General features: G+C 47.3%; 3 protein-coding genes across 7 annotated transcripts in view; all 3 read right to left on the minus strand.

The window, feature by feature from the left end:
* LOC132447062 (alpha-N-acetylgalactosaminide alpha-2,6-sialyltransferase 2-like) overlaps nt 1-5,136 on the minus strand; it is a 21,384-nt gene extending 16,248 nt beyond the window's left edge. Inside the window, exons 1-2 of one of the 2 annotated variants that reach the window (XM_060037734.1) lie at nt 4,675-5,136; nt 3,968-4,115 (exon numbers count right to left, since the gene is read on the minus strand). The gene's annotated coding sequence lies outside the window, so the exon portion shown is untranslated. Of the gene's footprint in view, nt 1-3,967 lie in introns of both variants that reach the window. The other variant, XM_060037733.1, reaches the window with a different exon arrangement.
* LOC132446731 (alpha-N-acetylgalactosaminide alpha-2,6-sialyltransferase 2-like) overlaps nt 1-11,134 on the minus strand; it is a 14,627-nt gene extending 3,493 nt beyond the window's left edge. The window contains exons 1-7 of the mRNA XM_060037173.1: nt 11,117-11,134; nt 9,941-10,107; nt 3,117-3,130; nt 2,745-2,916; nt 1,410-1,863; nt 911-1,076; nt 100-274 (exon numbers count right to left, since the gene is read on the minus strand). Coding sequence (XP_059893156.1) covers nt 100-274; nt 911-1,076; nt 1,410-1,863; nt 2,745-2,916; nt 3,117-3,130; nt 9,941-10,107; nt 11,117-11,134 — 1,166 coding nt within the window. The remainder of the gene's footprint in view (nt 1-99; nt 275-910; nt 1,077-1,409; nt 1,864-2,744; nt 2,917-3,116; nt 3,131-9,940; nt 10,108-11,116) is intronic.
* Nucleotides 10,202-11,770, minus strand: part of cep131 (centrosomal protein 131) — a 34,838-nt gene continuing 33,269 nt past the window's right edge. For all 4 annotated transcript variants that reach the window (XM_060037717.1, XM_060037716.1, XM_060037715.1 and 1 more), the window contains one exon: nt 10,202-11,770. This exon is cut by the window's right edge and continues 466 nt beyond it. The gene's annotated coding sequence lies outside the window, so the exon portion shown is untranslated.

The raw sequence follows: 11,770 nt of genomic DNA on the forward strand, positions 1-11,770 counted from the left end.
CACACACACACACACACACACACACACACACACACACACACACACACACACACACACACACACACACTAGCTATTTGGGGACGGGGGAGACGGGGCTACCTGAACACGTAGTCGTGGCCGTCGATCTCGGGCCCCTTGCCGGAGTCCTTCAAGATCCCCCCGTTGCCGACCACGGCGCAGCGGATGCACTGCGAGCCGTTCCGTCGGCGCTCCCAGTCGTCAAACATCTGGTGGTTGGCCGTGAGGTTGAGGACGGAGAGCGTGGCCTTCAGCGCTGAGGAGGAGGAGTGAGGAGGTTCAGAGGTGGACGCGCTTCATGTCATTCTGCCAGATCACTCCTGATCAGGACGACGCGTTTTGTCGTAATGGTAAATGGGCGATGGTCTGCATTCACACAGCTCTCTTCTAACCAGAGGCCACTCCAAGCGCTTCACAACATTGCCTCACATTCACCCGTTCATGCACACATTCACACTCCGACGGCGGAGTCAGCCACGCAGGGCGACAGCCAGCTCGTCTGGAGCAGTCAGGGTGAGGCGTCTCGCTCAGGGACACCTCGACACTCTAGGAGGAGCCGGGGATCGAACTAGCAACCTTCCGGTTACCAGCCTTCGCTCTACCTCCTGAGCCACATGCCACCGATTATCGAGCTCTCATAGACATAATCGACAGCTCATATCTGTTGTAGCGAGAGGCAACACAGTCCCACATTGGGTTGTGCACAATCAGGGATCCAGCAGTCCCATGTGGTAGCAGAACCTCTGGAGACAGCACAGAGCATGTGCAGGAAACAGACACTGCAATGGGGCGGAGCTTAGGCCTTGTTTCCCGTTTCGTTGCAAACATATTCTGCTGAAGAAGACTTCTTTGTGCGAACGGATCGAAACAAAGTACGAAAAATAATTCTTACAGTCATAATCCATCGAGGACCATCCGTAGGCTCCGTGAAACTGCTTCAGGCGCTGGTGCTGGAGCAGCGTGACGTCCTTGGCCCACTGGAGAACCGGAACGGTCCCCAGGAAACTGCCATTAAAGCCGGATGACGACCACTTCCTGGCGATGGAATCTGGGCAGGTCTGGGGGAGCAGATAGGGGGCACTAATGGAATCATTACACCATCTTACAACTATAGCCGGTTTGAAGAGGATGCAGGGATCACCTTCTGCTGGTTCGAGAAACCACCTGATGCAGTTCCAACAACATGCTGATACAGTCCTCCCTATAGTATAGTTCATACAGACAGGGGGCGCCCCCCCTCTCTGCCCAGAGCAGTTAGGGTGAGGCGTCTTGCTCAGGGACACCTCGACACTAGTGATCGAACCAGCAGCCGTCCGGTTACCAGCCAACCCGCTCTACCTCCTGAGCTACTGCTGCCCTATTGGACATTGGACAAATGGACGACGACTCACTGTCTGTGGTGGGATGTCTTCTCTGCTGTACGTATCTCCAATGTAGGCCTCCTCGAAGGTCAGCACCCTGGGAGTGAGCTCAATGGGGGCTGGTCTAGACGTGGTTACCCTCGGCCCCCTGGCCGGCACCCTGGGAGTGAGCTCAATGGGGGCTGGTCTAGACGTGGTTACCCTCGGCCCCCTGGTCAGCACCCTGGGAGTGAGCTCAATGGGGGCTGGTCTAGACGTGGTTACCCTCGGCCCCCTGGCCGGCGGCTGGCCGGCGGCAGCAGTGGTGGACGGCGGTGGCCCCGGACTGGACGGGTCTGGGGCCACAGTGCTCGGGTCAACACTGGAGGCCCCGGGGTCCTGGCCAAAGAGACTGTTGTTGAGCCGAAGGGGCCCCAGGCGATCTCCTGGAATGCTGCAAGGGGCAAAATACAAAAAATAAGTCGTTGAGCGGGTGGAAATCCGCCTGCATCCGTCTGCTTCTTCAATCTAAGCGATATGACTTCCATATCGACTGCCTTCCCTAACATCCCAGTGAACCTATGTGTATGGTATAGAAGAACACTGATATAGGGCATCAGCTGTTATCAGGATAAATATACAACAGGGTGGTTAAACAAACTAAATTGAATGTTTACACCTCTAATTCTTTCATAACAATGACAATGAGTCATCCTCAACATCATCATCTTCATCGTAGCTGTGCTGTATCACATGTCAGCCACAAAGAAAGACACACGCTACATGAAATATGCAGAACCCTCTGACCCTCAACAACCCAGCCTCAACCAGAGGCCACTAGAAAACTAACATGTCAGTGGAGCTGCTGTTCTCCCTTCATACCTGTCCCCATCCCTCTCCTTCTGTTTTCATTGTTGACTTTCTTCAGAGGATGGTGGCTTTGTACATTCAAACACCGGGAGCAAACTGAGCATCTTGTTTTTCCCACATTTGACAGAAGGGCAGCTGCAGCCTCAGATAACAATGGTGCTGTTGGTGTGTGGTACGTCCCCTGTGACGCAACAAGTAATGGTTCCAGTGGAGCAAAGCACACGGTCTCTCCACTGCCTTCAGCCATAAGCCCACAGAGACCGGCGGCTCCTCGCCAAATGAGCGGCTTGAGGCCCCGACCGGTCATTTACTGTCTGGAGATGGACCTCCACCAGACGGACGCCCCGCCCTGCTGCGTTGGCCCCAACGCTCCAACACGCCCGGTCCTACCAGAGACCGTCCCACTGGAAGTCACCAGCCTGTTCTCCTGCTGTGAACCAGAATGGTGGGGTGCCCGTGTGTGTGGGGGTAGTTTAACCGACTTGCCTGCTTGTGGGGGAGGGGCTGGCTGCGTACCAGGCCCGCCCCAGGAGGTCCATGTGCCAGGGGGTCCACACCTCCAGGCTCACACTCATCAGGTAGAAGAGGGGCAGGCTGCCGGCCGCCAGGAGGCCGAACACGATGCGCAGCCTGGGCGCCATGGCACGCCGTCGCCCGGCCGCACGCCGCTCACAGGCCGCAGGCGGGGCTAGCGGTCCACAACGGCATGGGGGGCCGCTGAGAGGGGGTGGAGGGCGGTCTCAGCGAGAGGAGGAGGAGGAGAGGACAGGGGGGGCCCCGTTGGGTGATCCCAGAGGGGCGGAGCCACAGGGGTATGGAGAAAACGTGGGCGGGGCCTCGTCCAATTAGGAGGCTCTCAAAGGGGGATTTAATTGGACCACCGCAGACTCTGTGCTCCTCTCCTAGAGAGACAAAGACAAACAAGTGTGAGCATGAGATATTGGAGAGGAATAAGAAGGATTGACTTAATCTTTCACCGTCATGTCACTTAAACTTTAACCATGTTACTGTCATGTTACCTAAACTTTAACCATGTTACTGTCATGTTACCTAAACCAGCCATCATCCACACTCCCACAGATGATTATTGGATCACCATCAAGACAAGAGACATCCAAAAAAAACATTGTCGGTTTCTATTGCATGTGTGACAAGAAACCTTTTAAACTAGGTAGATCGTTTTTAGCTATAGTGACATGTTTTATGCTGAGCTCTAGAAAACACTCTCGTAAAGTTAAACCAGAACGACTGCATCTCTTTCAAACTCTTTTACTGTGTCAAAGACACAGCATACATGGCCTGTGTCATCAAATCCTATTCACGCCACAAGATAGGAATCGCTTGTTCAGCACATTTCTCCAATTTGATCCAAACAAACTAATTTTCCGAACGTCAAGATGAGCAGGGACGAAGGGGCGGAGTCGGAGAGAATGTTTAGCGGCGAACCGATAAGCCGAGGAGCGCCTCTTGATAACGGACAGAAAGAGACGAGGAAAGCACTGGCTCTACTCCTCCCAAAAACCCGAAGCATTTTAACAAATATAACCATGTGGGTATGTGTAAAAACGAAACGCTACAATAGTGAAATCACATGTAGCCTAGACATTTAGTTGATGACTGAAGTTACAAGTTTTGCATTTTTCTTTTTATTCCTCTAGTTAAAGGGTACATTCTAGGCATCTCATGGAGGCTTTCCCGGACCTTCTCCCGGACTACAATATGTGGTAAATCGCCCTCACCCGTTAAAAGTCAGGTTCAGTTCCTCTTCCCCCGTTATCGTGGAGCCTTTCCTTCCCAAGTTGAAAGCCCTTGCGCGTTGCTTAATCCGGTCAATTGTCGTTACTGATACACTCACACATAACGCCGGGCACAGCATGGGCGGACCCGCTGGTGAAATGAGAAACAGCTGCCGTCAATAGGCCGTCCCCCCTCAGCCCCACACTGGGGTCTAGGGGGGTCATTACTCAAATGTCTCCAATGACCGGAGAATGTGCGGAGAAACAGTTATTCGAAAAACAGTTGTGACATACAAGAGTCAAACAACTTTTGAGCGCATGCACACCGCGCGCGCACACACACACACACACACACACACACACCTATACACACACACACACACACACACACACACACACACACACACCTGTCAGATGACAAGCAGCGACATGCAGACGTGGATTCTTTTTGCATGTGCACACAAGATAACACACCAACTTTAGGATTCTTACCTCTACTTCCCCGTCCATGCCTCATACGCATTCTTCAGTCAGCACGGGGTAGCTCAGACTTCGAAGTATGCTTTCTTATGTTGAGTTAAGCCAAATAAAAGGAAACACATGCGACTGGGGGCTGGGCAGTCCGAACGGGGCCACCAGTGGCTCCAGCACATGAGGCCACGAGCTAGAAACGCTGAACGACTGAAGAGGATAAAGTAGGTCAAATGTACCGTTCCAGACGTGACGTCGCTCTGGGCTTTAGAAAGGACAGCGACGAGCTGGAAAATGTCATATCATGGCTGCTGTAGGATAAATTGTAACAACTCAACCCAAAAAAGAAAAATATGAGTTCATAGTGGTCAAAACGCATACTTTTTTAACTTTAAACTTTTTGACAATTGAGGTCTGGTATTTTTTCGTGCATTAATTTAAACCGATGATTAGTCCTAACCCAATTTACTTACTCCTGAATAGCACCACTGAGACCGAGAGGAAACTGCAGTTCAATTGCCTGACGTGATAACAATGAACGCAGTCATCTTGAACCTTCAACTTTAATCTCGTCACAGAGAGATGCTTCCTGTGCTCAGAGCTTCTGATAGACCCGTCGGGCCGTCGTGATGAACCAAACCACAGAAGCACACCGCTTCCTCCGGTAGAGCAACGCTTTGCGCCATCCTGCAGTGGGCTCTCAGCAGGAAGCCCCGAGTTCTGCCTGCTGCTGCGGGCTGAAGCCTCGGTATGAAACAAGGTTCATGATCAAGTCTCTAGAGACCCACACGGACCAGACCTTTCACCCGAGTCTGCAGGTCTCTGAGATAAGATGGGTTGTGTTCACGTTGGGCCGGTTCTCATCCTGGTGGATGTATTGGCCCTGTGGTACATGCCCGGGGGTTTACGGTGTGTTTTCAGCTTGTGTAACCAAGCCACGAAAACAATTGTCTCTAAATTAAACATCAGGTGAAAACTAGAACCATTGCCCTTCAAAGTTTATTATCAACAACAAAAAATAGAAAACTTCCTGCAGAAAATGCGGTGGGGGCTGTAGTAGGCCTACAAAGTGGGGTTGAACATATTTTTTAATAAAGCCACATAGATTAAGACATAAAGAAACGTTAAATGGCTTAAATCAAGTGAGAGGATTTGAACACAAGTTCAAAAGTCTAAATGGAGTAAACAATGTAAACATGCACACCATTTAAGAAAAAGTAAATGGTTACAAATAAAGTGACAGCTGAATGAAAAGCGCAAAGCATTGCTAAAATTGCAGAAATGTAAAAGGTCAAATGTATTGCCGTGTGTGTGTGTGTGTGTGTGTGTGTGTGTGTGTGTGTGTGTGTGTGTGTGTGTGTGTGTGTGTGTGTGTGTGTGTGTGTGTGTGTGTGTGTGTGTGTGTGTGTGTGTCTTTAAGAGAATAGCGAGCTGGTGTGGTGTCTGATTTAAAAGTAGCCCAATAGAGCGGGAAAAACAGGCCAATCTGGCAACACTGCCTGAACGTCCTCCAAAAATAGCCCAATCTAGCGGGAAAAACGCCCAATCTGGCAACACTGCTGCACGTCCTCACGCTCCAGCGTCAACGTAAATCAATGAGACCAACTGAAAACGAAGCCGGTATGAACTAAAACTGTTATTCTGAATAAAGTTTATATGATATCGAAATTCCGTTTGGATATTATTGAAGATACGAGTGTGCAGATTTGGTTTGAACGATGGTTAACGGTTGAAATTTGACCGAGTTACGATGTCTTAAGTAATGTAAGTGTCAGAATGGGCAGACGGCTTAATGGGACCAACTGTAGAATATGACGGTTTGAAACTAAAACGGTGATTCTGAAGATAGTTTAAATCAGGGGTGCCCAACCAGTCGATCGCGGTCTACCAGTCGATCGCCGACAGATCCCAAGTCGACCGCGAGGGGTGAAGAAAAAAAAAATATATTTTTTAAAATAAAATAAAATTTTATTTAATTTCAACAATTGTCAACAATTGTTCTCTACCCCTCCCCGCTTGAAGGTAGGTTTGCTGGTAGATCTCGGGAGGTTGGCTACTTGAAAAGTAGATCTTGGGTCAAAAAAGGTTGGGCACCCCTGGTTTAAATGATATCGAAATTTAGTTGAGATATTATTGAAGATACAAGTGTGTAGATTTGTTAAAAGGTTTGAACGAAGGGAAACAGTTGAAATCCAATTGACTCCCATGGTAAAAAAAAAAAGATAATATTTTAAAAGTAGAATATATAAAAGTATAAAGTATTTAAAAAATCTGAAATGAGGCACGCAATTCCAAGCTATTCTGAATATTTTAAAATTTGAATGGAGTCTCTAGGTGAAAAATTGAGGAAGGAAATAGGTCCCAAAGTTTGTAGAGAATAATAAAGAAAGAAAAAGAAAGAAAGAATAAAACTTATGAAGAATAATAGTTGAGCGCTGCATGCAGCACTCTCCTAATTAATATAGCTGGGAGCAGCAAAGAGGGGGCCAAGCAGAATACAACTCCATAAACTAATTTTGGTGGACAGACATAATTGGTTAGAAGGCTACATGATGACGTCTCAGTAATTTCACTTACAATGAAAGCTATTGGCAAATGGTTATCACAATGCAAATACATTGAAGTTGCTTTCTAAGGGCTGGAATAGACCTGCTGCTAACAACGCATCCGCCTACGGATCAGGGTTGCCATACGTATGCTGCGAACGTTTGGTGCGTTGATTGTGCACATTGTCGCAAGGTAACATGGCGCTGATGCTGCCCAAATAATTTGGTGACGTTTGACCTCTAGGGTGGCATTAAAACCAAATCAAGTGTGATCATATCTCAGTCTATCTTTTATTTTTTGATGTGAAACTTGTTGAAAGAGATGAAGGCCGTGTGTTTGACGTAGATCTATCTTGTTGCTGTGGCTACTCTGGTCAATTCTGCAGAATTGACCAGAGTAGCCACAGCAACAAGATAATTCTGCAAGCAGAATTGACCAGAGTAGCCACAGCAACAAGATGGATCTACGTCAAACACACGGCCTCCAGCACTTTCAACAAGATTCACATCAAAAAATAAAACATAGACTGAGATATGATCACACTCACTATGGTTTTAATGCCGCCCTAGAGTTCAAATGTCACCACCATTTGGGCATCATCAGGATAGAGTCATAAGACTATTGCTGCCTTCAAAACAATAAGCAGCAATAGTCTGGGAACTGCCCCTGCCTACCTCCAAGCATTGCTAAAGCCACACACCCCGGCTCGATCCCTCCGCTAGACTACCTCAGCTGGACGACTGGAACCACCATCGCTAAGAGCTACCAAAGGTCGATCAGCAAAGTCACAACTTTTCTCGGTTTTGGGGCCTCAGTGGTGGAACGAGCTCCCTGCCGCTCTCAGGACCGCAGAGTCGCTCACTATCTTCCGAAAAGGACTCAAGACTCACCTGTTCAGAGTTCACCTCGACTCTGCATAGCCACCTTTCTTTTTCTGACCACCGTTGTACACTGTATTGTAGTGTATTGTATTGTATTGTATTGTAGCACTTAACTGTGTAGCAACTACAGCAGCTGCTATCATGTCTGTAATACGGGGAATTGATTAACCTAGCGATTGTGGTACTTGCACTTGGTTCTATGAACATCCTTTCTGTACCGACAGCGATATATTGATGCACTTCTTATGACAAATGTACTTATTGTAAGTCGCTTTGGATAAAAGCGTCTGCTAAATGCCCTAAATGTAAATGTAAATAAGCGTTTCCAGGAGGTTCGGACCTTAAGCTCGGAGGAAAGTTTAGTACGGAAAGAGTTTCGTGCGGAAGTAAAGCTTCCCGAGTTTTCCAAGATCACGTCACAACAATGGCCGCCCATCTCATTGATAGACTAAAGTGAACCTGCAGCAAGCATTAAGAGGCAAATTAACACCCATTCTAACATTTGCATTGCGATACATTATAGCTTACAATTATAAAAATCCCCTGATACATTATCGCTCATGTTCAACCATCGCAAGCAGTTCTATTAACTGATGTATATGATCCAGCAAAGAAGCTGTTTTTCCAGTTTTATGTCATAGCCTACGAACATCTGAGGGGCGTTTCCTGAAAACTCTTGTTTCGAAAGAAGGAAACGTTTACGTAAAGACACGAAAGGGCTTCCAAATCTCTGAGCTGTTTTGAAGGCGGCATATGAGCCAAGTTTGGTTCGGATACATGAAAGTCATGGAGAGATATGAGCTCACTTCCTGTTTGACATCCCCCTGAGGTAAAAAGTCACAAAATCTGAAAAAGTTTGGCTATGATATGTTAAAGAGTTGCTGAGAAATGGGTTTACTTCCTGTTGGGTGGCTTCGCCGTCAAGTTTGATTGGCTGTCGCGGCCAAGTTAAAACACATCTTCAATAATTACTGCCCCCCCCTGGAGGTCTAAGGTCACCAAATTTGATGAGTGTCCCCATGACATCATGTACCAAGTTTTGTTATGATTCTTTATTATTTTTGTCAGACTTTAAATAATAAAGTCTGACAAATAAGACCAAGAGAATAAGAGAATTTGATGAGTGTCCCCATGATGATGTCATGGGTCTATACAAGGTTTGTTATGATTTGTCAAAGGGCTTTCTGAGAAATTGGCTTACTTCCTGTTTGTTTTACCCGCCCACCGTGACCTCACGGCCGGTGTTCGGCCAATTTGTGCTACCTATCAGATTTTGCTACCTAGTGGTTCTGCGTGCGCATGACGACGCGATTGAGTATTGGTATAAAATACAAATACTACACCTCTGAAATCTCCAATAAAGACATAAAACAGTATCAAAATATGCTCCCCATATTCTTAAGAGTTTAAAGCGTTTAACCAATCGCAACAGACTTCCCTCTCGGTCCTCGCTCTGACTTCTTTTTGAAAGATGCTGAAATTGTTTTTGCAGAACTGAACAGTGAGAATAATAGGGGTATTTTTAACGTACAGGCATTTAACCCTATTCTAGTAGTAGCCCCCAAATGCAATTATTAACCTGGAAACATCACCCCTTTAAAAACACTCCTGTTTTTTTTTTGCTTTATCAAGAACTAACTCAACTAGTTATGGCAGGGCTGGTAGGTATTGTCTGGGAAATTACATTCTAACATAAGTATAAAATGAATCACATATCCTTAGTTCTTGCTCAAATATGTGCTCAAGTGTCTTTGTTCTCGTTCTGTCACGCTACTGTCAATCAGATCCAAAACCGGTCCGGTCGCCAATCTGATTTCATCGATAAGATAATTAAACCTTGATTGCCCCATGGCGAATTTTTCTTGCACTTGGCATCAAAAATCACATATAAGCACAAAGCCATACACACATTCAGACAATGATAGACAGACTGACTGACTAAATAATATAAAAAGTCTGAAAAATAAGACTGATTATTCAAGGTACCTGATGCATTAGGGTGTCCCTCTACCTGAATTCAACCTGTTAATCAACTGAATACTCCTGGGCACAATTTATGTCAATGCCAGCGCCACACCACGGTGTGGGGCCACACCAGGTGTGGCCGCACACCCTGGTGTGGCCGCACCCTGTGGTGTGGCCGCACACTGTGGTGTGGCCGCACACTGTGGTGTGGCCGCACACCGTGGTGTGGCCGCACACCGTGGTGTGGCCGCACACCGTGGTGTGGCCGCACACCGTGTGCTGCCACACCAGTGTGTTGCCACACCACAGTGACCGGCTCCGGTGTTCAGGATGAAGGAGCGGATCGAGAGATGCACACCAGGGAGCCGTTGGGTCATCTCGGGCCGAGGAGGACTTTAATTCGTCGACAGTGGCAGCAATACGAATACTTAAAATAAAGGGGCTAGATTAAACTTTATAAATCCTTAAACATATTGATAAAAAACTAATGGCATTCATTCAATGTCAGAATAAAAACTGACATACTGTACTCGGAGCATCCGAAAATAACATAGTTTTAGTTTAACTATTACAATAATTATAACCGTCCATATTGCGTTTGGCTTTTGCAGAAGGCATGCAAACTGTAGGACTAGTTGACTTGGGATTCTTTGTGCAAATACCAATACGAAACCATTCTGATAACAGTGAAATGTGGGAACCGAAACAACATCAATACTACAAACAAAGGTAGCAAAGAGACTGAGAAAAGAGAATAAATACAAAAGGGATCCACAAAAATAAAAACAACAAACAAGCAATAAATATCTTCAGACATGGATATGAATTAGGGGGGGGGGGCGGCCTTGGGAACACAGTGTCACGCATCCAGCATATTGCCATGGTGACAGGTCCTCCCTCTCTTCCCCACAGGCCTTTAAACAGAGTGAGGTTCTAGAAGGAACCTCCCTGGGCTCGGTGAGAGCATGGCGCTGCAGCGTATTGCTTTAAACCAACCTCGACCGAAATAGAAAGCAAAACATACATTTAAAAAAAAAAAAGGGAAGTGGTGTCTCTCGCTGATGGCCGACGTGGGGAGGATCTCCTTCCCTCGGCCATCCCTCCCTCGTTAAATAATGGAAACAAACCAACTGGGTTTCAGACGTCAACAGACACCCCCACCCCGCCTCGGCCACGGATCAGGGTTGCACGTAATCATGTGATCGTTTCGTAAGAACCTTCCCCGCTGGGAATGACGCTCTGACTCCTTCCTCATTCCTCCCTCGCAGACCATAAACAAACTCCTCACATCTCGGACTGGAAACATGTAGTGTCAGGACCAGTCTGTCTCGGGTCAACACATCCCCTTCCAAGTTTGTCTCTCTCTCCCCCTCCCTCTCCCTCTTCCTTGTATTCTCTCTCTGCCTCCTTGCCTCCTCTCTCTCTCCTTCCTTGTCCCTTCTCTCTATCTTCTCATTGTAATCTCTCTCTCTCTCCTTCCTTGTCCCTCTGTCCCTCCGTCTCTCCGTCTCTCTCTTATATAAGATGTCTCGGAGGAGCTAACCCACTGGCCCCTGAAGTTACAGCAGGTCAGATTTGACCTTGTTCCAAGAGTCTCTGGTTCCACTCCCTGCCCCAGCCCCGGGGCAGGTATTTGGGGTTGAGGCCTTTTTTTACGGGATGAGAGACCTCTAATTACTGCTTCTCCTCCTGAGGTTTTGGGGTGGAGTGTGTGTGTGTGTGTGTGTGTGTTGGCATTTATGACCGGACCTCAAGGGGCGGGGCTTATTCGACTGTACTGCAGTCTCAGCTTTGGGTTTTGTCCGAAGAGATGTGTGAGTGTGTGTTTGGGGACTACCATTGATGTTGCAGATTAGTGTTTGGGTGTTTTCTATTTACCAAGGAACACTTTTTCTGGCGTTTTCCAATCCCAAAGCTATTCACGAGTCGATTTTTTCTGCTC

The sequence above is a fragment of the Gadus macrocephalus genome, chromosome 18 (genome assembly GCF_031168955.1).
Source record: "Gadus macrocephalus chromosome 18, ASM3116895v1".
Classification (NCBI taxonomy): domain Eukaryota; kingdom Metazoa; phylum Chordata; class Actinopteri; order Gadiformes; family Gadidae; genus Gadus; species Gadus macrocephalus.